This window comes from Mycteria americana, chromosome 2, assembly GCF_035582795.1.
Source record: "Mycteria americana isolate JAX WOST 10 ecotype Jacksonville Zoo and Gardens chromosome 2, USCA_MyAme_1.0, whole genome shotgun sequence".
Lineage (NCBI taxonomy): Eukaryota > Metazoa > Chordata > Aves > Ciconiiformes > Ciconiidae > Mycteria > Mycteria americana.
Genome location: NC_134366.1, coordinates 48,857,861 through 48,885,617, shown reverse-complemented (window position 1 = coordinate 48,885,617; position 27,757 = coordinate 48,857,861). Strand labels below are relative to the sequence as shown.

The 27,757-nt window shown below is 38.3% G+C and overlaps 1 protein-coding gene across 4 annotated transcripts; it reads left to right on the top strand.

The window, feature by feature from the left end:
• The first annotated feature begins 534 nt into the window (after positions 1-534).
• Positions 535-27,652, top strand: NPHP3 (nephrocystin 3). 4 transcript variants are annotated; one of them, XM_075493295.1, is made up of 27 exons: positions 541-1,146; positions 1,537-1,662; positions 2,911-3,061; positions 4,580-4,732; positions 6,076-6,209; positions 6,461-6,621; positions 8,534-8,681; positions 9,242-9,316; positions 9,876-10,055; positions 11,459-11,562; positions 12,270-12,384; positions 13,264-13,407; positions 13,955-14,052; positions 14,537-14,639; positions 15,245-15,327; positions 16,375-16,513; positions 17,305-17,469; positions 17,979-18,076; positions 18,936-19,058; positions 19,411-19,600; positions 19,742-19,983; positions 20,410-20,485; positions 21,650-21,777; positions 24,018-24,258; positions 25,509-25,634; positions 26,523-26,638; positions 26,841-27,652. In XM_075493295.1, the coding sequence occupies exons 1-27, from the start codon at positions 793-795 to the stop codon at positions 27,019-27,021; spliced, it is 3,954 nt and encodes a 1,317-aa protein (XP_075349410.1). In that variant the 5' UTR covers positions 541-792; the 3' UTR covers positions 27,022-27,652. The 4 variants fall into 4 exon arrangements, 3 of the variants coding, with proteins under 3 accessions (XP_075349412.1, XP_075349411.1, XP_075349410.1); XM_075493296.1 differs by lacking the exon at positions 1,537-1,662 and having other exon boundaries at positions 540-1,146; XR_012774254.1 differs by lacking the exons at positions 25,509-25,634; positions 26,523-26,638; positions 26,841-27,652 and adding an exon at positions 23,510-23,657 and having other exon boundaries at positions 535-1,146; positions 24,018-24,150.
• Positions 27,653-27,757: the final 105 nt, after the last annotated feature.

Sequence of the window (27,757 nt, the reverse complement as noted above, 5' to 3'; positions counted from 1 at the left end):
GATAATCCCCGCATGAGGTCTCTATAACCACACAGAAGCTTGTGACACAACCTGCGCGTCTGTTTGGCAGAGGAGAACTGGGTGTTCTCCCAAATGTAGAGCAGCCCGGGACGCGCACAGCCTGTGGGCTTTGAGGCAGGTAACAGACCCTATTGGGCCTTGCTCTCTGAGGAGAAAATGGACACTTTTTCTGCTGACGCTGCCCAGCCAGGCGGCAGGGCCCGGCAGGGCTGAGGCTTCCCCGGCGCACACTGAGATGGTGCCAGTGGGAACAGGAGGGTTTGCTGTGCCCTCAGGTTACCTCCTGTTTTTAAAAGCAAAAACCTAAAAAAACCCACTTTTCCTCAAAGGCGTAGATTCCCGCCCTTCGGCCGCCGCCAGGCCCCTCCCGCTCACCACGGCCGCCGCGGCTCCGCCTTTCCCCGGCCTTCAGGGGCGGCTCGTGCTCCCCCTCCCGGGCCGCTCCAGCAGCGCGCCGCGGGACGGAGCCGCCGCGGGACGGGGCGGGAGGGGGAGAGGGGAGAAGCCGCCCCGCCTTCCTCCCGCCCTCCCTTCTTCGTCCGGCCGCCGCAAGGAGCGCAGCATGGCCTGCGGGCTCGGAAGGCCCTCCGGCTCGCCCGGGCTGGGGGAGCGGTGAGGGGCGCTGGCCGGGGCGAGGTGGGGAGCAGCCGCCTCCGCGAGCGCTCCGTCTCGGCCATGTCCACGCCGTCAGGGTCCGCCGGAGGCACCGGGTCCTCCGCGTGGTGTTAAAGCCTCCCCCAGCAGCGGGCGCGGCTGCAGCGTCCCCCGGCCATGGGGACGGCGTCGTCCCTGGTGAGCCCGGCGGGCGGGGTAGGGGAGGTGATCGAGGACACGTACGGCGGCGGCGGCGGCGAGGCCTGCGAGATCCCGGTGGAGGTGAAGCCCAAGGCCCGGCTGCTGCGCGGCTCCCTGCGGCGCGTTGGCGCCTCGCGGCCCGGCGGCCTCATCGGGGCCAGCTTCAAGTCGACGGCCTCGGTGCAGGAGCTGGAGTGCGTGGCCGAATATGAGCGCCTGAAGAAGGAGTACGAGATCTTCCGCGTCAGCAAGAACAACGAGGTGGCCTCCATGGTGAAGAAGGAGGCCAAACTGGACAGGGAGAACAAGCGGCTGCGTGCCGAGCTGCAGGTAGCTCCCCAGCCCTCTCGGATGAGAGAGCTGAGTGGCGAAGCAGGGCCCTTGCACATGAGCCTGCAAAGGACTCGTCCCACTTCCCAGGAAAGCTGTGGCAGGGAGGTGACGGGTGTGATGAGTTTTCCTTCCCAAGGAAGGCAGGGTGCCAGGGAAATGGTGTGCACCCCAGTGCCATCCTGGTGAGCTGTCAGGATGCGGTCAAGGTGTGCCTCTGGGGATGGGGAGCACAAGGTGTGTGGCCATCATCCTTAGAGCAAGGAGAGGAATGTAGGGTGCTGGGATAACGTTGTATTCAGACCTGAATTTCACTACCTGAAAAGTAATCTAAAACCTTTTATCAGCAATGGCCTTCACTCAGAAAAATGGTATATTAAATGTTTTCAGGCACTTCAGAAAACTTACCAGAAAATACTTAGAGAGAAAGAAAGTGCATTAGAAGCTAAATACCAAGCCATGGAGAGAGCTGCTACTTTTGAACATGATCGAGACAAGGTCAAAAGGCAATTCAAGGTATGGCTTGACTTTTCTTTTCCTGCGAAAATGACCAAAAAAAGATAGATGTCACTTGGTCCCATTCCCCCAATGAGCTCTTCTCCAGTAGCTTTCATGAGGACGTCTCTTTCTTAAAAAAAAAAAATAAATTGCAGTGTCATAGCTGTAGCAGCTTATTTCCTTCAAGATAATCTTACTAAAACTTCTGTGTAAAACTAAGAGGAAAAAAATAGAAAATAACTTTTTAAATATTAAAAGGAGAATATGCAGTGATGCATCTGAACACAAGAATATATTCATATTTGAGAGTGACAGGAAACCACAGGCTGCAAACTGACACATGCTGAAGGAATGTATAAACACAGAGTTCCATTATTGCTGAATAAATTTTATATATAGCATTATAACGTTTAACACTTCTAGCTTACATTAAAGAAAAATGTGTATTGGTGCTTCTCTTTTGGCTGCTAAAACATGATAGCTAGTTAAAGACAAAAGCTTTTGCACTTTCTGGAGGGATGACTTGAAAGGCCAAGCTGATGCTTCTGCTTTTCCCTTGCTGCAGATGATGATACTTCCACCACCCAAAACAGAGCAATAGGTCCTGGTTTTGCACTGTTTTCAAGATTCTTGATGTCTTTAATTGTAACAGGTGTTAATGTTTGGCAGATAGATAAAAAAGAGGATTGGTTTTGACCTTATTTAAGAAAATAAGACTTGAAGATTTCATCTCTTTGTATTTAAATCTAGGTTCATGTTTTCTTCCCCTCATGACAGTAATGTTTTACAAACAGGACAGCTGGAGATGCTTGATCGCTTTCTATCTTGGGTAATTTAAATTTCTGCAACAATAAAAATTAAGTACAAGATTATATGTAAAAGTACATGGAAGAATAAAAGGGAACCTTTGAAAAAAATTATTACATGTAGTGATTTTAGAAGACAATAAACTTTAAAAGGTGAAGAAAGTTACTTGCTGTTTTTAATGAACTTCCTATACTAATGCTGACTTCTAGCTTTCAGAACAGTATGATAAGGTTTAAAATGGCAAAATTTTAAAAATAGATCATTTTAAACTATGTTTCCCTGCTTATTGATAGGCTCCTGATGGCTTCTTGTTCACATTTTCATGTCTTTGCCTGCTAAACGAATGCTAGAAACTTATTTTTCCAATTGAAAGCAGATAACATGAATTCAGGAACTGATACTGATTTTCAAAAGATTTATGGTTTGTATTTCTTGGGGTTTTTTCTTTCCTGCTCATAGATTTTTAGAGAAACTAAAGAAAATGAGATTCAGGACTTACTGAGGGCCAAACGAGAGCTAGAAGCAAAACTTCAGAGACTCCAGGCCCAAGGAATCCAAGTGTTTGATCCCGAAGAGTCTGATTCTGATGACAATTGTACTGATGTTACAGGTGAGAATTTCATCCACAGTATTTTGTGTTGGAACGTAACTGAAGTCTCTGAATAGTAAAGCACAAGACAAATATTTTTGTTCTTTTGAAAAAAGTTTTATTAATCCAGGTTGAAAAGCAACATAAAACAGTTTAAAAGGGTAAAAGCAGCTGATGTTACAAACTTGGTTTAGATTGTGGGAACCCTGTGTTTCTGGTCTTATGAATGAATAGATGAAGAAAATAGAGCACTGTCTAGACACAGTGACTTGAACTTTTTTTTTAAATTGTTCCATGAACAATTCTGAGTTTCCTAGTCTTTTCTGAGTTTTCTGATTCTAGATCTGAGAGATCATGTTCCAAAGGATCCAAAAAGCACACCTGAAACTAGAGGGAATCTTAGATAGACTTACTGTCTATAGATGATGAGGTATGCCAGTCTCAGCTGCTGTACTTTTCAGAATAGCAGAATTAGATATTTAACAAACATGAACTGACCAAAAGAGTCATTTTATTGAAGAATTTTTTGAAAGGGAAGCCCTAGCGATCTTAATGACAGAAAAGGCAAAACGTTGTATATGCTGTAAGAGGTATTTGATAACATGGGAAGGATTCATAGGTATGTGATCAGTCCTCTGACTTCGTATCCAATTCAAAATAGAACAATAATTGTAGCAGACAGCACCTTAACACTCTTAAGGATGGCCGCCATTACTTCTTGCACCATCAAGGGTTACTGAGGAAAAACTGCGTGCAAGTGCTATTGCTTAACCTTTGTTTTGCATATTGAGATAGATCAACTGTCACATCTTGGCAGGAGTATAAGTATGCAATCTTTAAAAGGAATGTTTCAAAATGCAGTGATTGGCTTTTTGCATAGTAATTATGCATTTGATGAACTTTAGTGGTATGGATAGTCTTGTTTTCTTTTATATATTTTTTCTGTCTTCTTTTGTGTTAAATTAATTTTTGAATTAATTTTTCCTTTCTTACCTTTTTCTAAGTAATTTTCAATTTCCTGATTTTCTCCATGGAAGATTTATTTGGTGTCTTGAAAGTTGTCTGTTGATTGGCAGAAGTGTAATCCAAGCATATTACGAAGAGATACCGTGAAAGCTCTTTCACACAGCATAAAGAATATATTTCAGTCCTGACCTACAGCCCTTTAGGCTTTTTCAGTGCTGGAACATTCCTGAACAAAAGTTGTCAATTTTGTGATGTGCACAAATGACTGCAGCAATACTGTGAACTGTTTTCCTGATTTGTAATGCAAGTCAGCATTTGAACCCAACAGATGTGAGCAATCCATATAATAATAAACATTAGCAAATAACCTCATCCCATTAGCAGCATGGCTTCTCATTAACTTTGGACAAATGCCCATTTAGAACTACAGCACAAAAAGGTGTGAGCAAATCTGCTAAAGGAGAAAAATGATGATCGGTGGCATGTGGCAGTAGTTTTCAGCTGGAGTATTTAAGACATAATGTACCTTATTTAGTGACAATGAAGAGGGTTTTTTTGTTTTCCAATTCTTAGCTACTGGGGCACAATCTGAATACTGGAACGGAGGAGCTTTGGGAAGTGAGCCATCCATGGGTAGTATGATGCAACTTCAGCAGTCTTTCAGAGGGCCTGAATTTGCTCATAGCTCTATAGACGTTGAGGGACCATTTGCAAATATAAACAGAGGTAAGTAATGGTGGTTTGTTTTGCTGGGATTATATGTGTCTGTGTCATTTTTCCATCCATTCTTAAATAACTCTGTTCTTTCTTAGCTTCTTTTCTGTCCATTCTTGGGTAATTTGACTAAAGCATTATACGCAATTCTTTGTGAAAATACAAGGAATCTGTAGCTGTACATGCCAAGCTGTGTTTAATATATTTGGTGACTATGGTATGTGCAGCGGTGATTTTAGCAAACAGCAGTGAATAGTGCTTCAATGCAAGTAAACCAAATACCATTTTGTTGCTTATTTTGACTAAGGAAGATAGTGATCTGTCTTTCAATATTTGCTGGCATTCTTCTGTTTTTATTCAAATTCTCTACTTCTTAACTATGAATGTTATGTTCGTATTAGAATAAACTATATCCCTGCTTTTTTTCATTGGATTTGCATGGGGTTTGACTCTGTTTAGGGGGCCATTCATGGAAATCTGATTGCAAGACCAGGATGTATGCAATGTTACATGAATCAGTGTTAGATATTTTATTATCAATAATTGTTGCTTTTGAACTTTGTTTCCCAAATGGCCTCTTGTAAATTGTCTTCCAGTGCTCTGGTTTCCCTCACTGTTGTCCTGGCCCTGGAACCCCTCCTGCACGCAGTTGACTTTGCTGGCAGTTTCTCCCTTTTTTCTTCAACCCTTTAGGCTCTGATTCAGAAGTCTGTGCCTGCAAAGTGGGAGGGGAGGGTCTGCTCTGTGATGGCTCCAGCTTCACACACTAAGCCTTTCATCGTGCCATGTAGTGGCACGGGGAACCTATTCCTAGCTTGAAAGAATGACCAACAGCAAAATGAAGAACCTAAGAAAGTTTTAAAATTCATTGCTTCTATAGGGAATTGACATACAGTATTACAGACAGCAACAGACTTTATCTCAAGAAGAGGAAGTTCCCATAATGTTTTGCTGTCATTTATTTGCATAGTCTAGTTGAAATACATGTAGATCTGGAGGAAAAAAAATAATGTTTGATTATGAGTGATTTTATTATTCCTGCATATTTTTACTTATTTTACAACTATCATCTTGATTTTGTGGATACATTTCATCAATCCTTTTTAAAGGAAATATCATTGTAATGATAATATGAATGTATTTAACACTGTTGTTTTGCCACATTATCAAATTATACGACATTATCAGATGATATGGGTTCTCTAAATTCAAATTTTAAAATAGTTGAGTAAAAATGTTACTACTATTTTAAATAAAATGTAGTATTCATAATTTTAAGAGGCGATGACTTATCCGTTATGTGGTGAAGATGTGAAGATCTCTAGACTTCATTTTGTTTTTTTTTTCATTGGCAGATGATTGGGATGCTGCTGTCGCCAGTTTATTACAGGTTACTCCTCTGTTTTCCCACTCTCTGTGGAGTAACACAGTAAGATGTTTTATTATTAGTACTGCTGAGACTCAACCAGAAGTGGACATCTTCATTAGAGTGAGTACCTCACAAACTTATGCTAACTTATATGCTGTTTTATTTCCACTGTCATACTTATTCAGAAATTTGTCTAGTATTTCTTGAAAGCTTTAGTAGGTGTAGCCCGATTTCAGTGAAGTCAGTGAACGTATTGTCAAGGACTTCAGGGGAAGAAACTGCCTAGAGAAAAGAAACTGACATTTAGCTAGTAGGTCCTTAGTGCTATCCAGATTTAGTAATAAAGCACTGTTACTCAAACTTGCTTTCAGAACTACTCACCAAAACTTCAAAGAATCTGTGAAACAATGGGGTACTTCTTTCAAGTTGTTCATTTTGCAGCAGAAAATGAAAAGCCTCTTAAGGATGTAAGAAAATGGGAAATTGAAAAAAGTTCATTAGTCATTTTGCTCCTGCATTTAACTTTGCCGAGGTAAGTATTTTCCAGACTGGTAAAGCAAATGGAAACTGGTAATTTATGCAGAGTGCACAGCTTATTAAAATGTATGTGATGCTTTGCTCAGTACATTTCCTAAGCTAGTATCTTCTAAGTGATATTCCTTCAAAATTTAGGTTTGCTGGTGCAGACAGTTAAAACAATATTTCAGCTTTGTATAATTTCCTTTTTCTTGTAGCTACAGATTCTCTTAAAATACAGCATGAAAGATGTCTTCATCATACAGAAATGTTTTGCTTTCCAAGAGCAGCTCTCTGTCATGTGTATTGCTGGAGTCTTAGGAATTCAAGATGGCTGGTGTGAATGTCCTCAGTGTTTTTCATTTGCTTATCTAACCTTACACCTGTCTGTAGTATTTTGATTTTATTCTGTCACATATTATTTTCTATCTTTTGGCTATTTGAACTGATTTCATGGCTCTCCTGTGTGGTACCTCATGCAAGCTTTCTACAGCTTAATTTACTGAAGTCGTGGTGTTTTATGACAAATAGAGATGCAATGTGTTCTGTTTGTTCAGTGAGTAATTTCCTAACCACCTAGAAGAAGAAACATGACTTACTAAAACACCAAACTAGGGATACTTTTAGAATTGCGTTAGGACTGTTTCTGTTATGCATTTGGGAATTTCAGGCAGAGCTTGGTTTTGATGTTTGGGGGAGGGAGAGGTGTCCTTTTGCTGAAGAAGAGAGAAAAAGGGATTAGAAAAGATAATATGAAGGATCACAGAGTGGTAATTCCAAACCATCTGTATGAATGCAAGAATCTGAAAATACTGGTATGTATTAAGTTTCATATTAGGGGTAGATTTTTAACTCTAGGGATTTCAAATACTGTTGTAGTATTAGAACTCTTGTATTAACTAGACCTCCTGTTCCTGTAAATAAAACATCTGTCCGCAGAGAATTAAAGGCTGGTTTAAGACACTAGTAGCTAAGATTTACAAGCGGAGAGCTTCAGGGAACAGCCAGGTACCACAGAAGATGTTGATTTGTTTTCTTAGAGGAATCAGACTACAGCTGCCATACATTTATGCTCTTGGAAAGATAATATCAGCTGCTGAGGGTATATTGACACTCCAAGGGGATGCTATTGCCAAATAACCCAGTTTTATGTATGTGAGTCACAAGTGTTTAAGAACAAAATATGCAAGAAAAAAAACTCAGAGGAGTATTCCTGCCAACCGTACTCACTTAGAGAGTTTCTCTTAGAAAAACTGTGATGAAAATTGTAGTGCTCATATAAGGAACATAATATTTGAGAGATCCTGTCTGCTATTGTCAGCATCCCCAAGTTATATAGTTCCTTCTGTGGAACAGCAGTAGATTGCTGGGAGTGATAGCCATGGATATCATTCACATAAATAAATATAAAGTGCTTTTGAGTTTGGAGGTTTGTAATTCTCCTTTTTAACTACTATAAATTAAAAGACTATCCTATATCTGACAAATAATAAAGGACTTTTCCTAAAAAGGTCAAGGAATGGAACAGAGCCTTCAAATAAGTGATGGCAGAGCATATATACGATGTTTGTTAATCATATACATGCTCTGTGTGTGAATCCATGTTCTTTCCATGCAAGGCAGTTACCTTTCACTGTCCATATTGGTATGACAGGAAGATCAACTTTTAATTTACAAAGCAGTAATCATAAAAATTAATAAACGGTTTTAATGCTTTTGGTACAAGTAGCATAAATTTATCTCTTAGCTGTTCCTTGCCTCAGAGTTTATCTTAAATTCTCTGCTGAAATATTTGCTTGCCCTTTGTTGTAAGTAGATATGACTTTTGAATTAGATTTTGCAGTGAAACCCATCTTCGGAGCTTGTGTTGATCGAACTGTTTACTACAGCAGTGTAATATAGCACAAGAATGCTGATTTCCAATCTAGTTGTTTGTTGGAGGACTGTGAAGAAGCCTTCTTGAGAAATCCAGAAGAAAAACCCCGGCTAATTTACTGCAGAAAGGAGGATGGCAGAGTCAGTTCAGTCTCAGTGCAGCAGTTCATTGAGCAAATTTCTTATGTGAACAAAGCAAAGGTACGGCATTTTAAAGACTGTTGAATTTTAAAAGGCTTACTTTCCTGCTATAAACAACATCAAGTGCTAGTAGTCCCAGATTTTAGGAGAAATTGCATTACACTCATTGCTGTGGATACTCATTATATTGATGAAGCTGAAATTTATGAATGTTACGAAATTTTCATTAGCGGTGGAGAAAAAAAACACTGCATTTTCACTGAAAATAAATCCATGTGCTATAGGGATAGAATTTCTCACCTGTGTTTAGCCATTTAAATGGCAAAGTTATTTATCTAAGGTCCCTCTGTAGCCACTGAAGAGAAAGAAGCGTACCTCCAGAGAGATTCCTCTCATCTGAAAATAGATCAGTTGCCGTATATTTCTCTCTACAGAGAGAACCGTTGAGAACAGCTGAAACTAGATGCCCAACTTTTAAAAGCTTAGGCAAAATGAATCCTCCCTAAGGAAAGCAACAGAATGGAATTTAAGTGTGTTCCAGAATGGTTTTGTTTGAAGTCCTAAATACTGTTCCCATTTGGATGCAGAGTTGTGTTATGCTTTGCCATTTACTTTTTCAGATGATTGATCATATTGGAGGTGTGGAGGAAGGAGCATATGAAATCTATAATTGTGTGGAAAAGATAATTAAACAGGTAGAGTACATGATGCATTTCAGCTTTTTCTGTTTCTACTCTGATTTATGATCTTAAATGATGTCTGTGTGATTACTATATGCTACTTAGATGTACTTCAAAGGATCTTTCTGTGTTTTATCATTAATATCTGGCAAGCAAATAAATCTGCATGTGGAAATTAAACCCAAAACTGAGCAGTGCTTTTATGGACAGAAGCAGAAATAACAGGGGAAAGGAATCTATTAATGGCCTAAATTCTCTTTTAATTTCTCTTTATCCATATCATAGGATACGGAAAGATTGCATAGTCCATTCTCTCCTTATCCTTCCTTGTGGTGGGTTGCTTCTACTATGAGAAGACTAAAACCAATGTCTTGAAACCTGTGCATTCAGAGTTAACTTGGTTTCATCTAATTGCTCATTTATTTATGTTCTCTGCTAGCCTGAAACAAAACAAGCATATTGAAGTTAGTAGAGCTGCGCTCATATACAGTGGAATTGAGAATAACACCAAATGTGCCTGCACTGTTAAGAATTATAGTTGCAGTTTTCTCCATGTAATTTTCTTTTTACTTAGGATATATTGGGGTGTGAAATGACAGAACTAGAAAGCAAGGATTTGGGTAGTAAGGAAGAGTCCACTGCTCCTGAAGAAGAAGTTTTTGGTGATGTATTGTGGGATGCGCATGATGAACAAGAACAGATGGAAGCTTTTCAGCAGGCCTCTAATTCAACATGTGAGCTGGGATTTGAGAAAGTAAGTACATTGGAAATGTATATAGATGAAGAGGAAGTCATCACTCATTTCCATCTCTTGTTAGGCAAGATGTACTTCTACAGAAGAAGCTGTGTCTGAGAGCATCCTTGAGGCTGTTACTCCTTAGGCTAGAAGAAGCCATATGTCTTTAGAGATGGCATATTTATTTTCTGGGAGAAATGCCAGTTTGTGTGTTGTTGAATGGCATTGATGAAGCAGCACTGTTGTTCCTGCACTGGATAAAATCACTATAATGGTGTGCCAGAAGTAGGGTGTCGTCCTAGACTTTGGTCATCAATAAAAAAGGCTCTGAATGTCTTGTTTGTTTGTTTGTTTGAGGAACTCTGAGCTGTCTTGACACCTGGAGTTAGGTCTTTTGGAGATGACTAATGAAAAGATCTCATCTCATCATGCAGTCATACAAATGTGAGAAGAACATAGGAAAGTTAAAAGTAGAGAGCTGCTGAATAGCTCACTACTTACTCATTACTTGAAATAAAATTTTTAAAACATTTCAAATTGGGGGTATCAGGAACAATTAATGTAGGGAAGGTATACTGAGTGTAGGAAGGAAAAATATTGAAGTGGTCATGGATGGTGATGTGACAGCTTATTTAGGCAACATTCCTTGATGTTGTTATGTAATATAAGCATGCAGATTCTGTGTTACTGTATTTAAATTGTTAGTAACCCTATTTTACTAGCACAGTTTATTTTTTACTTCACTACTCATATATTGGCAACACATTGGAGGATTGTGCCATCTTTACTACATTCTAGAACAGTAAAATAATAGAACATTAATAGAAAAAAACACCTATGTGTATCTTAACGTGCCTCCACTTCTTTTTTGCAGAAAAAATATTTCTCCCAGGTGGATGAAGGGTGGTTTTTGTTTCTGTTTTTGTCATCTTGAACTCTGCTACAACATTCTTGAGCATTCATGTGGTGAAAGAAAGCCTTTCTTTTGCGTGCTTAGTGCCTCAAAATATCATTCATGGCAGATGCCAACTTTGAAGGCTTTGTCCTGGCAACCATGTGCAATGCAGTGGAGTAGTTGGGGGGGAAAGTAGGGGCAGGAAATCCTGAACAAACATAATACCCAATTGCTTTACTGTAGTAACACTAATTCAGTTTATTAGCACTGAAAGTTCCATTTTAAATAGAGTTTTGAAAAAATGTTTATTTATTTTACATTTTCTTTAAAAGAGAAAATAAATTCTGTATTTTAAGTGTTTCATTACAGAATTTATTTCCATTTGTATTATATTGCATTTCAGTAGTTATTCCCATACCTTAATAAATCTGTACTTGCATTTTGTATCTAGATGGTTTGCAATACCAAGCACTATATTTCTCCCTTAAACGGTGACATATTTGTAATGATTGTTTCTTTTTTATAGTATTTTGAACGTCTAAATGACCTAGTAGCAGCACCAGCACCAATTCCACCTCTGCTTGTATCAGGAGGACCAGGCTCTGGGAAATCTCTCCTTCTGTCAAAATGGTAGTTTAAACTAATTGGGTTTTTTTGTATGAATGAAATTCAAGAAAAATGTATCCATTACATTACAAACATAGTATCAGTTTAATTAGAGGTAAAATGGGAGCATTTACAAAGCACTGGAGTTACTGAAGCATGCTGGAAAGATTTGTAATAATTGAGTAGCTAATTCCATCTGAACTGCCTTTAACATCTCCCTGACTCCAATTGCAACACCCTACAGATCTGTCTTTGCACAGCATTAGTAAGTGGTTTCAGTAGCTCAATAGTGTTGCCCTTCTCTGATACACAAGAGGGGTCCTTCAGAGTCTTTTTAACTGAAATAAAGGAAAGATCAGACCTAATAATTTATCATAGAAATGCATTTTATGGTCACTTGTAGGCTATGACAAAATTTGCTGACATAAAAATAAATTGATAGTGTCATTACTTCTTAAAAGCTTAGTGACATGTGACTATCCAGTGCCAGGAAGGGCACTTGTTAATGGCTATCAGTACTGGGGAGAGCAAAAATGGAATCTGACGTAAAAAGTTCAATTTATAGCTCAGGAAATGTCTATCCTATTTTGTAAGATAAGCATGGAACACCTCTAGCACGGAGACTATCTCCTTTGGCAAAACTGAAAGTTTTTATTTGAGATGTATTTGCAAAATTACAGTCCATGAAGTGCTTTTTTAATTTTTTTTTTTTTTTTTACTTCTCTCATTAGGATTCAATTGCAACAGAAGCATTCGCCAAACACTCTAATTCTTTATCACTTTGTTGGGAGGCCCATGTCTACTAGTTCAGAATCTGCATTGATTATTAAACGCCTTACTTTAAAGGTATGCTGTATTATTACATACCCTGCATTGCATGATTCTTTGTAAAGTGCCAGTGTGTGTGTGTGTATGTCAGAAGATAAAATTTTCTACAGGTTTTTCTACATCAGTTAAGAGTAATACAAATGTAAGGCATTATAGAATGGGGAGTCTGATCCTATGCATTGAATGCAGATCAATTAAATAGTATCTCTGGGATATTCATAATAGATTGGCATTAGCAGTTATGCTTCCAGTCACCTATATTGATGGCTTATAAAACTATATAAGCTTCTTCCAAAATTTCCTGCCACCTGGCTAATGAGAGGGGCAGGTGGTACCTTTTCTGTCTGTGTGTTTAGAAACCTGAGGCTGTATTCACCAGTTGGCACCCTATTGTTCCTAGACTAGTCTCTCTCCTATGTTAATTTATTTTTTAAATGTGTGTTAGATATGTGGGGAATAAGTGAGGAGTTTTTTTGTGTCAGGGTATGAGCTTTCTTTTTCCATCACAAGGTGGCCCTAAGGACCTCACAGGACTAAAACCTTTAGAAAAATGAAATCAATTGTGCTCTCCTTGCAATTTTTTTGTGTAGTTTAGAAGTCTACCTATTTAACCTGTGCAACTTTTAAGCCCTTTAAGTCTCCAAATTCCTTGTCCATTGTGTAAACTCAGGTTACCTCTCTAGAATTCACACAATGAGTTGAATAAATATTCTTTGTTCTGCATATGCCAGCTTTCTGCATATACCTGAAGGAAAGAATTCTGTGTGAACTTGACTAGAAAAATTGCCCCAAAATCATGTGTTGGGTTTTTTTTCCTCTTGTGTCTATAGGACTTATTTCAACTATTCTAGTTGATTTTTAAGGTAGAATTTGTTATGTATGTTTATAATTCTGCAGCTTATGCAACACTCTTGGTTAGTGTCACCTCTGACTTTGGATCCAGCTAAACTTCTGGAAGAGTTTCCCCGCTGGCTGGAAAAACTTTCTGCACGTCATCAAGGCAGCATTATTATAATTATTGATTCTATTGACCAAATACAGGTATGTTTTCAAAATACTTGCCATTTGTCAATCTAAAAGAAACTTTGACTATTGTAATAGGTTCAGCTATATCTATGTAACAGAAATATTAATGTTTGCTTTGCTCTAAAGAATATATATAGAAAATACTTTTGAAAAAAGTGCAGATTAATTAAAATAGTCTTTCATTTTTATAGATAAAATTGGTGTTGGGTTGGGGTGTTTTTTCTTCTTAATTTCTCTTAACACCCTAATTTTTGAGCAGTCCAGTTATTATTTAACCAAAGATTCAAGGCTGTGAGCTGACTTATTGGCCATGTAAATAGGCTAGTCTTTGAGGTGAACATTTCAACAATAGTATTCTATCTGCTTTATTTAATGTACAGTCATGCTGATATGTATCAATGGATCATTTAGTACTGTTTCAAAAACCAGATCATGAAAAATTTTTAAGGACACTGGAGAATTTATGACTCCTTTCACTGATCTGTGCAGTTAATGAAATGTATCAACTTCTGGCATTGTTTTGAACAACCTTTGTATTAAGTAACCAAAATTTGTTTTTAAGCAAGCTGAGAAGCATATGAAGTGGCTGATAGATCCACTGCCAGTGAATGTGAGAGTGATTGTATCTGTGAATGTAGAAACATGTCCACAAGCTTGGAGGTATGTTATATTTCTGAGATGTTTCAAAGTAGCCTGGCTTAGAATTATTGTTTTAAATTACAGTTACTTGTTGAAGAACAAGCGGCCAGATTTGTCAAGACCTGGAGGTTTAATAGGATAACATTTTGCAATCATTGAGGACAACGAAGCTTCTCTATTGTAATTGCAATGAGGACAGGTTTTAGCTGTTAGGAAACCAGATTTTTGTTTTACTGTGATGGATCTATCCACATGACTATAAGAAAGAGGATATTGAATGCAGTCGGATGCACATCAAGAACTGCAATATGATGATGTAGATCCAAGATAAGGCTAAAAGTGGAAATTTGACTTGTGATGACTAGAATTTCTTAGTAGCAGGGAATAGCTTCAATTACTGCTTTGATATCAATCTTTAAAAAGCTCTGGAACTTTGATGTCTTTTTTTTCCTTTTGTGTGCTATTTAATAAAGTCTGAATATGACATTGTTCTCTCTTACCAAAGGTTGTGGCCCACTCTTCATCTTGATCCACTGAATTCCAAAGATGTTAAATCTCTCATTAGTGCAGAATGTAACTCTGCAAATGTTAAATTGACTAAAGAGCAGGTATGTCTGTTGCAGTTCTTCTAAAGTACCTTGCCCTAGTATAACTTCTAATGAAAACATGGAAAGATGAAATAAGCCCAGCTGCCCAAAGAAAGTATTATATTTAGGTAACTAAATACTACTGCTCAAGATAGCACACAGTTTGAGTATTTTTACCCCATGGCTCATAGCACTGAAACACAGATGGAACAGCATAAATTATTAACACAAAAACAGTGCAGTTGCACATATTGCTGTAAACATGTTCTTTTATTTTAGATAATAGAAGGTTTAGTATTGCATAATACTGTAACAATGATTGGCAGAGTGGGGAAAAAAGTATTTTACCTCTTTGCCTTGGAGACCAATTCTGTAAGGTAATCCTCATCTTGAGAGATGTAATGGTTAGATCCTAACTCTTTTCGTCTTAAATTCAAAAGGAAACTTTCACTCATGCTCCTATAACTAGAAAAACATGCAGTATTTTGTGCACTAGTTATCATGTCTTAGTCTTCAGATGTTACAGATAGAAGCATATCTAGAACTTCTCTTTTCTTGTGAAACAACATTTTATTGGTATGGTTAATTTCATCTTGGCTCACAGATTTTTGTTTAAAATGTTGTAGGAGAAGAAGCTTGAGAGACATTGTCGTTCAGCCACAACTTGCAATGCTTTGTATGTCACTCTCTTGGGCAAAACCCTTGCTTCGTAAGTTGAGATGATCTTGAAATTATTGTGCTCATCACTAGATTAGAAGACTTCAAGTAGGTTTGTTAGCATTTTGAAATACATTCATTTAACATAGAATGAATCTTGTTAAGAAAAAACAGTGGAGCAGTATACAAAGTTTTCCCCCTTCACTGACTGTGAATGCAAGGGGAAGAACAATCAGAGAGTATACAATTGCCATTTTGATATTAAGTGAATGCTAATAGTTGTATCTGTCTGTTTTCAGCTCTTCTGTTTTTATTTTATTTTTCTGTTGTTCTGCTTTCTGGGTATGTCAGTTGCTTCAATGCTTTTTAAAGGTATTGGGAGAATGTTGGTATTGTTTTGTTAAACAGTTTAATTCACGTTTGTTGTATTTACTGATGTACCAGATAGTTTGCCTCATAGATTTTTAAAGCTAAAAGGAAGTTCAACAACTGTTTAGTTTAACATCCTGCGTTTGGTACTTTCCCCTATAATTCCTGCTGTGGAGAAAACTAATCTTCCCTCTTGTGCAAGAGAATGCTTAATAAGTGCATTGGCTTACTATTAACCTAGACTTCATCTTGTTCAGAAAGATGCATTTTTAGCTTAGAGACTCCCAAAAGATGATACACTGATTGATAATTTACTCTGGGTGACTGATTTTCATTGTTTTTTGTTTCTGTTTTATGTCCTAGAATGCTTAATTGCTCCTGAAAACATGCTTTGTAAATGCATTAAATGAAACATCAGCATGTGGTTTTATCTTTATCCAACCTGATGTTCTTATTCTGTACTCCTGCTGGAGGAAAGAACACTGCAACACACTTTTTTTCTTTTTTTAAATAAAAATGTTGCAGTTATTTTAGAAAAATCAGACAATATGACAGAAGGTGGCTTCAGGAATTCACTTCTTCTGTGTTTAATCTCACCAGGTGCTGTGCACCTTTTAAACCTGGTAGGAATTCAGAGCACTTTTGAGATAGAGCTCTTCAGTAGTTTCAATTCATCTTACTCAGCCAAATTTAATAGGCTAAACCATGCCCTTTTTGTCTTTCTGCTCAGTGTTGGAAATACAGGAAATGTTGATGAAACCCTTCAACAGTGTTTCCAATGTCAAGACACAGTGTCACTGTACAGGCTTGTTCTGAGATCAATTCAAGAATCATTGCAGAGTGATAAAGAGAAAGGTCTTTTGAGAGAGGTAAGCAGAGAATGCGTCACTATTTCTACAGGTTATGTATATTCTTTCCTGTAAAGAGTTTTTCTTAAGTTAAAAGTAAATATACGTTTATGTTGGTTCATATGTATGATTCAGAGATTACTGTATTATTAGTATAGAAGGCACAATTTTATTAATATATCTATTGCATAACTATAGAATATATGACTGCTTTGTGTTAAATTTCAACTAAGTCATTATCTCACAAAACAGAACTTTTCCACTATGATGTGATATAGAATCAGCACTTCCTTTGGTACCCTGATCCAATGATTAACTACATTGAGCATAGTAAATGTAATCAAAACATGGTATCTTACGAATACAGGGCACCACTTATGAGATTTCTGATTCCTCTTCCTACCTTTGCAGAGTTTCCCTGTTGCGTGGAACATTTTTTTGATTAGGACATGATACTCGATAATTGCTAGAAGTTCTTTGGTGCTGGCAGCATAAGACCTTCAGCATATTTTACTTAAATGGAAGTTTCTTATGGCAATGGAATTATTTTCCTGCAGTGTTTTAGAGGAAAGTCTAAGGAGCCATTTGTTTGTCCCAGAGTGTCCCATTTGGTATTCTAATATTAGAATATTAATCCATTAGCACTGAGGATTGTTCTTTGAGGACAGAAGAGGGAAAGGGCTTGTGTAGGCAGGTTTGGTTTTTTTTCCCTTGATGTATAAAGTTATATACAGTGATACCCAGTATTTTTCTTGGAATAACGGCTCTGCAGCAAATACTGCTGTGTAAAATAATCTTTCTGCTTTATGTAGATACTGTGTATCATCGGTGTTAGCCACAATGGTGTGAGTGAGTCAGAGCTGATGGAACTTTATCCTGAACTGTCTTCTGCAGTGTTAGCTTCGCTCGTTCACAGCCTGCACAAAATGCGTTTGCTGACATATGGCTGTGGCTTGCTAAAGTTTCAGCACCTCCAGGTAAATTGCAAGTGAACATGTGCAAGTGAAACTCCACCCCCTAAGCCCATGCCGTTTTTTAGATAAATTCTGTTGTTAACAGGTAGCCCGTGATATGTTTGTGTTTGCTCATCCTTTTTCCTTAACATCTGTTCTGATGTTAGAATCACCTTGAAAACTACTAGAGCTATGATACTGGTATTGGTCAGTATTGTTCAGCAGTTGAAAGCCTGGCATTTCAAACTGTCAGAAATTTCTGATCAATTAGTTACTAACTTCATGTGTCCTAGAAAACACTGTTTCCACAAAAAACAAGCAGAATTGAAGGAGAAGGGAATATTATCTGAGCAACCAGAGCTTTGGTCTGATATAAGACAATCTGTTTGTAGTGCCTTTGTCATCGAAAGATTTTCAGTTCTACAACATGAGACGTGTTTCATAAAGAAATCTTGCATAGTGCCCTGTGTATCATCAGCGCTTAATAAACAAATTAAATGTATTCTCTTTCTCTCAATTATCCTCTCTTACAGGCTTGGGAGATGGCGAAATTGGAGTATATGGAAGAAGGTGAAAATGTTATTTCTGCCTATAGACAAAAACTAGTGGAATATTTCACCATGCAGCTAAGGTAGGTCAGAATTCCTCAAGATGTGCTAAATTGCAGGCCTTCTGCCTCATGGGTGTTTTTGTTTTCTTCATGTAGCTTCTTTGACTCAGTTTAGTAAATTATTATGGCAAAATGACTCTGCAAAACCCTAGTTGTCACTTTAGCAGTTTATTATTGATATATTGCTTTTTAATCTTGGAAAAGATTGAGGACTATGGAGGGGAATGGGCATATAATAAAGTTATCATGTGAAAATGTAGGGCATGAATTTATACCGCATCAGTTATTTTGTGGTAACTGACCCCATGTGGATTTTTAACTCCCAGTAAATGCTAGGAAATTTGAGGTTGCTTGGAACTTGAAGAAGAAACAAAAGACCCCTTGCATTCAGCAAGCAATTAGTACATACACAAGAGGAGGTCCAGTAGAACAGCTTAACAGTTACAAGTTCATATTCAGCTTGAAAACTGATTTGCATTTACTGTCCTTAGTTAGTGCGTCCCAGCTGTGGGCTAGTGCTTACTGCTCCTCAGAGCATGCACTGTTGGGTAGCAGAAAGCCAAGGGGGCCACAGTGTGCCAGGGAAAGGAGGCATAAAGGGACAGTGGGCTGCTGCAGGGCTGCAGTTCTGCTAGCAGGCACAGATTAGCCTGTATGGGAGGGAGGAGCAGCTTCCTGTGGGGTACCTGGGGGTTCCAGCACCCTCTGAGGTGAAATTAAAATGAAGATGTGAGAAAACGGAGTACATAGGTCTTACAGTAGTCTGTCTGTTTAGACATTCAGGTATGGCAATTGTATGCTTGCCTAGTTTTCGCATCAAATTGACAAGTTCTTTTAGGCCTCTCAGAGTTTTAATTTTGATTTGTTTTTCTTTCTGTAGTCGAGACCGAGTGACTTGGAGAAGTGCAGATGAACTTCCCTGGCTCTTCCAACAGCAGGGTGATAAGCAAAAGCTACACAAGTGTCTTTTGAATCTCTTTGTATCCCAAAACCTTTACAAAAGGTACAAAGGTAGCCACTGCTTTGGCAGTTATAAACATTTCAAAGTAATTTTTTTGTCAATATAAATCAGAAAAATACAGATATAGATTAAAAGAACTTAAATAGTAGAGGCTGAAATGCTAAATGCTGTTGTTATATAAATCACCTATTTTTTCTATTCTGTTACACCTGGGGGTTGGTAAAGGGATAGATACTGCTGTTGAACAGCATTAGTCTCCATGGATTGTCTCTGTAGACGTTCTGTAGCATAAAGACAAAATTCATGCATGTGGCCCTTTTCTTCTAAGCTAGCATGAGTCTGAATACAGAGGTGTCAGAGATAAGATGAGCTTCTTATTTCCTTGTTAAAACAGGGGACATTTTGCAGAATTGCTGAGTTACTGGCAGCTCGTTGGGAAAGATAAGAGCTCTATGGCAGCTGAGTATTTTGACTCTCTGAAAGAATACGAAAAAAGCTGTGAGGGAGAGGAAAGTATGATCTGCCTGGCTGATCTTTATGAGACCCTGGGGCGGTTTCTTAAGGACCTAGGTCTTCTCAGTCAGGTAAGTACATTTAGAGATTGTTGTAACAGCAAGGAGGCAAATTAAGCAGAGCTCAGTGTGTGCTTTCTGTTGCAGTTGTTAAATTATTGTAGCATACAGAATGCTGCCTGCTGCCATCATATTTTGAACTTCTTGTTACAGGCTGTAGCTCCTCTGCAGCGGTCTCTGGAGATTCGAGAGACTGCGCTGGATCCAGACCACCCAAGGGTGGCGCAATCACTCCACCAGCTAGCAGGAGTGTATGTTCAGTGGAAGAAGTTTGGAAATGCTGAACAGCTGTATAAACAGGCACTGGAAATCTCTGAAAATGCTTATGGAGCTGAACATCCTCGGGTAGCCCGTGAACTTGATGCACTTGCGACCTTATACCAAAAGCAGAACAAGTAAGATTAAGTCCACTGGTGGTTTTTCTTTCATGTGGAGGTAGTACAAAAGTAACAGCAGAGATTTTCTTCCTGAAGCTAGAATGTGTCTCTGGCTCTTTTTTAGAGTTTCATAACTTCCAATGCAACCATGAGCATCCCCTCTGTATTCTTGTAGCAGGCCACCCACTAGGGGACAACTTTTGTGCTTAATTTAACAACAAACTTCTGACAAGTTAGATAAAGGGAGAGCATTGCCTGGTTCTAAGGATTTCGGATATTTTTATCTTTGACAAAAAGTGTGATTTTTTTTTTTTTTTTTTTTTTTTCCCCCAAGATTCTTAAATTCTCCTCAAATTTGTACACTCAAGTAGCTTAGAAGCTTTCGAGAATACTCAGTGATGCTACATTTGGCATTCTTCTAACACTGTAAATAACTGTTTTCAGATATGAACAAGCTGAGCAGCTGAGGAAAAAGTCCTTCAAAATACGCCAAAAAGCAGCAAGGCGGAAAGGCAGTCTGGTAAGGAAATGTTTTATATAAAAGTGCAGGGCATGTTGCGGCTCTGCTAAATAGGTGATAAAGTGCGTCTGCAGAGCTGACAAAGCTCCAGTGCTTTTGATAATTGAGGGCATAAGTGGTGAAGTAGCTTAGCAGCAGCTTTGGTAACTGCCCTTTCAACTGTGCTGGAAATGGAGATGCATCAGTACAACTGGCATGGAGTTGAGAGAGGTGGAAAAGACATAAGTGGATATATACGTTTCAGGGGTGCAGAATTACTGCTGACACAATTGGCTGTTGAAGTGGCAATGGAAGAAGGTGTTCTCCAGAATAACTCAGGCATTTATCCTACAAATACAGTGTGAGCACAGTGTTTACTGCAGTGGATAATCCCAGTAATATTAGGTCCCACACTGAGTTTTTCCTTTTTTTTTTTCTTCTGTGTTTTTCAGATACAGAGTTCCTCTTGTCATTCTTGAGCTAAGGGTTTGTTTGTCATGCAGTGCCTGTACTATAAGAGTTCAGCTAGTAACTCCAGAGCTCTAGTTGTAGCTGTGATGAAAAGTAGTGAAAAGCCATAAAAATGTTTCTGTTTCCACAGTGCTTAAATACAAACGAATTTGGATCATGAAGATTTTGTCCATTTTAATAATGAGTTCTGCTGCACAAATATTTTTATTAAGACTGCAAAGATCAAGAATAGGCAGAGTATGTAACAATGGCTGCACTTTTTACTTGTAATTCACTTTGCATGTAAGCATTAGCTTGGCAGCCCATTTTACAAAGATCCATGTAAAGCCTTGAGTAATACTTTATATGTATTTGTATGTGGCATTTAGGATAGGAGGTTAACTTGATTTTAAGTTTTGAGCTTATAAACCTAAGAATTTGATCTGAATTGGTTATTTGAACTGCGGAGTTTAAGCAAATTAGTATGTATGATACAGGGAAAACAGAGCTGTACGACAGCACAGTAACTTAAATTTCCTGGAAGCATGTTTGGTGAAATTCACTGTTAGATGGTAAATAAGCAGAATGCCTGTGTGTCATTTAGCTTAAAAACAGAACTTAGGTGGGATTATTGTGTTCTTTTGGCACCAAACTGAGTCTTTTGATTGTCTGTCTTCAGTTGTACACTTTAAATGTAATGGTGATTGGTTTACATTACGTTGTGCTTTGCTGTAGTGTGGCTTTGCTCTCCTGCGTCAAAGAGCCCTGCAATTGGAAGAGCTCACGTTAGGCAAGGATACACCAGATAATGCTCGAACCCTCAATGAGCTTGGAGTCCTCTATTACCTGCAGAATAATCTTGAGTAAGTTGTATTAATTGTGACACATCCACTGAGTGTTCTCATAGATCTAAATGGAAGCAAAGCATTGAGAACTAGCATTAAATGTAGACACATTGTCAAATACTCATTACGGTGCCATCCCTGATTTGTTCTACTGGTTTTTGTTTACTGTGAAATTCACTCATATTTTCTAGAGTTGATGCTGTTAGCATGTGAGTATTTACCAAGTCAGTGTATTTTCTGCATTCAGAATTGATGTTCCATGGTTGAATTTAACTAGCCTTCATGGCAAATACCAGTTCTCTCGAAATTAATGCCTCCTCTACTCAGCTTCACTATTTTGTGACCCTCCTTTGCTGTTCATCCTTGAACAGCAGGATTGTTGTTTTTCTCTGAAAAACACTCAAAATGCCAGTATTACAAGAAATCATGAGTTAAATATTCACTGTGCTTGTAATCCTCACGCTGTTACCCTGCTGGCCTTTTTAAGGGCAAAAGAGGACAGAGCAGAATAAAGGTGTTCTAAAAGCAGACAGAGATAAGCAGGGGTGTTGAAGAAGGGGAATAAAAGGTGCAGAGCAGTTCTGATTGCATGGTTAGCCACTCTTCACATCAACTTCTTCAGTCCAGAGAGTAGTGTAAAACTGTATGTTGTGAGGGAATTGTGAAGTCACCTTAAATCCCACTCTACTGAACCGAATCTTTTCAGAGAAGAAAGAAAGTGCACAGCAAAAAAGCACAGAGTAAGTTCTGGATGGATTTTTACGTTCTTCCTGTATCTGATGTTTATGTCACCAGTAGTTGTTGGATAACTACGGAAGTATATCATAATTTAGGATCTGCACACAGAATCTCTGTTAAATGCAGGACCTTTACAGTGAAGGAATTTATTTTTAACAGTTGTTGGAAGTGCGAGGCTTTTCATCAGTTTACCCTCATGAAGTCACGCCGAAGTGACTGACTATAGAGGAGCCATATCTATGTAATTTCATAAAAGATCATTTTGTATTCCACATTATTCATATGTAGTTCCTGTCCAACACAACCTACTTCTAGAGTAACTGTATCTCCACTATTTTATAGGTGAGCAAAAGTATAAACTTTGTTCTAGTGAAGGTTTAAGTCATTTTTTTAACGGATATTGTGTCTCCGTTCTGAATCAGCAAGTCCAAGATTGAATTTTTTGGTCATTTGATGCAGGTAGAATGAAAGCAATGGCAGAAGGGTATGTCACTTTATTAGTTGTTGTATGTTATATTACACATCATCCTCTAGCCCTTACGTAGAGTGAACACCTTTTGACACTTGTCTAAGAGCTCCAGAATTGAACCTACAGTTCTGTGTATAAATGATCTTTTTTTTTCTCTAATGCAAAATGGATTTTTCCAATTTACTAAGCTGACCTCTTGGGAATGGTGTTACACAGAATTTGTGTGCACGTCAGGATGACAAACTGCCTAGTTATAATGGATGCTGCCAGTATTATGTGGGGATCACTCGTTTGTGATAGAGGAACTGCTGTAAATCTGTAATGGAATAGTAGTATGCTACTCTAGTGAGATAAAGTACACCCTTTTGATAGGGAAATGCTTGAACGGTGGTGTTACAGAGTCTTTTCTACTTTGTCGCTTGTAGACAGAGATTCTACTATGAGAATCTAGCTCATTACATGTATAAAACCCATTCCAGTCTCTCCCCATTTGGTGTGAAAGCTGTCTGCTGAACCCTGTAATATGCTTTGTATTTTTTAAAGTTCCTGGAAAAACACGTGGTGTGTTCTGAACCTTTACCTCGCATTCCACTACTGCTTTATCCATGGGAGTACATGACTGCTATGAGGAGTTGCCCAGAAGTTAGTAGAATGTTTTGAATAACGAAGGATTACTTGCGTAACTGAAGATGTAGGTTGAATTAAAGAAGCGAGCAGCTCTTGGCGTAGTGTAATGTTTGCTGAAATCTGCTAGACTGGCATTTGAGTCCTTTACAGGGGGGCTCCATGTTTGCATAGGAATATATTAACTAGCTCTCTATCTACATTCTTATGGTTAGCCTGCACGGCAGGACTATGTGTGGGATGTATAGTTCCTCACTGAGTAAATGAATTGCTGATCTGGCATTTGCTTATTGTGAGAAAAGTCCATTACCAGATGTCAGTATCTGTGCAGTTTCCAAGGCTGAGTTTGTTCTGTTTGAAACAGACACTTCAGCCTGTACAGGTGTTAACCAGCTTTAAAATGTTGCTGAACGAATGTATTCTGTAGGACAGCAGAGCTTTTCCTGAAGCGCTCCTTGGAAATGAGAGAGAGAGTCCTGGGACCCCACCACCCAGACTGTGCACAGTCTTTGAACAATCTGGCAGCCTTGTACAATGAGAAGAAGCACTATGAGAAGGCAGAGGAACTCTATGAAAAAGCTTTAGACATCAGGAGGAGAGCACTGGCTCCAGATCATCCTTCCTTGGCTTACACTGTGAAACACCTGGCAGTGCTGTACAAAAAGATGGTAAGCACAAGCCTGTTACCTTTTCTCATCACGTAAATTAACCGTAGTGTCTTGCATTGTTACAGTCTTCAATCCAAAAGGAGTGGGGTATGGGAATTTTGTCAGCTATTGGTGTTCTACACGCATGCATAAAAGATGTAGTCAGGTGGCCTCAGGCTGTTTCCAAAAAGCCCAGTAGCTTTTTCAGAACAAACTTTGCTTAAAGAAAAGCTATTTATGAATAAGGTCTTCAGTGTCCTGCATGCTCAGTATTCACCACAAAGAATTTCTGATTTGGTTGAAAGCTAGTGTTTTGGCTGCAGTGAGGGAAGCTCTTCCCAGCTGTATTTGAGTTCTCCACTGTCTGCTGGGTGACATGCACATAGAAGAGTTTGGTCAGATGTGTCTTAATGGAAAAATCATGTTTTAGGCTGTATGAATAGTTCTTTTTACACAATGACCTTGAACTTTGCAGTCAGATTGAGAGTAACTTGAAGGCTCATGAGAGAGATAGTACTTTACAAATAAACTGTATGGCTGAGCCACCTCCAGCTTATGTTAATTCAGTGAAAGATGAGAGTTACTCCCCTGCAAAATGCACTACGGGGAATAACATTAACAGTAGTATAAAATTCTGCATTTCATAATTTCAAAATGTTTGATGAATATTTGTGTGAATATTGTGTGTGAATATTAGAGAAACCAAAGTCAAGAAGCCAAAGCCTCAATATGGTGAATGGGAAGCAAGAGGCACTTGAAATGGCATTGCACAGTGGCTGTTCCAAAGAAGGTGGTGTAAACACCACTTCAGTAAGCAGAAAACTGCTCAGAAGTTAAGGCAGCTACATTCCCATTCCCGTATCACCAGTAAAATTTAGGCTCTAGAGGACAAAGGATAAGCTCTGCTCTTGTTTACAGCAGGATGAGGAAATACAAATGGAGAAAATTATTTGGATAAAAGTACAACTGAAAATTCTTTTTAACAGCCTTCTCAATGAGACACTTGTGGGGAAAAAATAAATTAAAAAAGAAAGAAATAGACATAGCTGAGAAACACATTAACTGGGAGTTGAATATGCTCAGTATTTTGGAAAATTAGGTCCTAATAAATACTCAAGATAAACGGTCTGCAGAATATAACTATGAATTAACCAAAGTTAAACTCTTGTTCTGGAAACAGTTACATCTTCTCCAAGGCTTTTTTAAAATAGATTTTGCTGTTACCATTTTGACACAGGACAACTGAATCATTTTTTCCCTGTTATTTCTAGGGAAAACTTGACAAGGCTGTTCCTCTGTACGAACTAGCGGTTGAAATTCGACAGAAGTCATTTGGCCCAAAACACCCTAGTGTAGCAACTGCTTTAGTAAATCTAGCTGTCCTTTATTGTCAGATGGTAAGTTTTTAATGTCTTACATGCTTATTATTCCTGTCTTAGGTTTTTTTTATGATTTGTACCTAAAGATACTAAAGAAACTTGATCACATTTAAAAGGGAATTTCCTTATAAGACTTGCAAATTCTTAGATTCCATTTTAAAAATGGAAAGGATATTTGGCAAGGAAAATGTGCACAGAGAACAGATAATTGCTGTGACTGGCATTTCACAAGGACACTTGGGCTAACGCTCTTTAGATTATTCAAAATGCCCACACGCTTTATAAGACTAGAGCTACAGTACAGCATTTTCAGCGATGCGGCGGTTATCACGGTATGGTGGAACACAGCTCCACCGCTGACTCGGAGGGAAACATAATCCTTTGAAATGTATGAAGAATGCCCACCTTGATGAACTGTAACTCTGTGTAACTAAAAATCTGAGAAGGCTGTAGACTTTCTACTCTAAAAGTAATACGAGATTCAGAGGAGATGCAATCAATGTACCAAATTCCTTACTTAGCATCAATAGGAGTGAGCTGTAGATTGTTTTCTTGTTTTCTGTATTTCTGCAATCTGCATATCTGAATTTAAACAGGGATTAAAGCTTCCTCAGGTAAAATTAAAGAGCATTTGGTAACTCAACTTGAAGACTGAGATTTTCAAAATTGCCTAGGAAGTCCATACCCTAATTATTATAATATTAGTGGGAATTGCATTTGCAAGTGCAAGCCAATTGCTTTGACAATCTCAATTTCATCCTCATCTTTCAACAGTATCGAGAACTCAAAACACCTTCTTGGTTAAATATGCATGACTTTGCATCTAGGATGTGTTGATACTATGTTGGAAAAAAGAATAGCAAATGTAATATACGTCTGTAACAAACAACTTTCTACTACCCAAAGAAAAAGCAGATTGAAGCTTTACCTCTTTATGAACGTGCATTAAAGATTTATGAAGACAGCTTTGGTCACATGCATCCTCGTGTGGGGGAAACTCTGAAAAACTTGGCTGTGCTAAGGTAAGATTATATGCTTTAGCCCTATAAAAGCGAATTACTATAAAAATTAGTGGATGAAACAAAACATCCTGGACTTGTGTACTTATTAGGAAAGAGGGGAGCCTTAAGTACACTTTGATAGCATGGTGTGCATTTCAGTTTAAATGAATTGAGAGACTTGTTTTATTTGCTTGTTTCAACTTTGTTTTACTCTTCTCCAAAGCTATGAAGGGGGAGACTTTGAGAAGGCAGCTGAACTTTACAAGAGAGCAATGGAAATAAAAGAAGCAGAGACTTTATTGATAGGTGGAAAAGCAACTTCTCGACACTCATTGAGTGGAGATACATTCAGCTTAAAAAGTGCATTATCACCAAACATTTTCCTGGAACATGGACAAAGGTGATATAAACCTGCTCAAAGAAAAGGCAGTCTCTATTGCTATTATAAAGCAGACATAAAATTATTAAGAAAAATCTATTTTTCCTAGGATAACGTACTATTTTGGGACTGACACCTGTCTTCATGAACGACAGGGAAACAAATGTTTAAGCTTGAAATCCTTCCATGTTAGCTTTGCAGACTGTTTGGTACAAAGTGAGCTTCTTTCACTGTATATAGATATGCATATTAGTTACTAGCTCAAGTTATAGCTAATACCAAAAACGTGGATTTGATACCTCTTAGCCTAAGTGCCAGGATTCTAACAAGTTAAGTTGAACCAACCGTATATACTCTATGGCGTAGTTCTTATTTCTATGTTGTAATGGCCTGGCTTAGAGGGTTTGTGTATTTTTGTTTCATCAATCCTTTCTGCCTTTTCAGAAGCTTTTGAAGTTGTTTCTGAAGAGAGAGTAATTTTGAAAAAGTCAAAATATTGTTCCACCCAAAGTTTTACCTGCAGGGTGATTTCAGCTTTAAGCACACTTACATTCAAGGGACTTGTGCAAAAATAATTGGTTTCCTTCGGAAGCTAATATGTCTAAATACATCATCATCTACAGTTAAAGCTGTTGTCAGATTCAACTGTGTTCACTAAAAATTCAACTGTGTTCACTAAAAATACTTCCAGTGAGGATGATTACAACCCGTTTCCCTGTTGTTAACCCTTTAGCAATATTTTCACTAATCTCATGGAATCC

What these genes read in the sequence shown, in the direction of transcription:
- NPHP3 (XM_075493295.1), top strand. Translation starts at nt 793, where the DNA reads ATGGGGACGGCGTCGTCCCTGGTGAGCCCGGCGGGCGGGGTAGGGGAG. An exon ending in AAGTGGACATCTTCATTAGA is followed by an intron (nt 6,210 to 6,460) that starts GTGAGTACCTCA and finishes ACTTGCTTTCAG; the next exon opens with AACTACTCACCAAAACTTCA. An exon ending in AAAAACTTGGCTGTGCTAAG is followed by an intron (nt 26,639 to 26,840) that starts GTAAGATTATAT and finishes TCTTCTCCAAAG; the next exon opens with CTATGAAGGGGGAGACTTTG.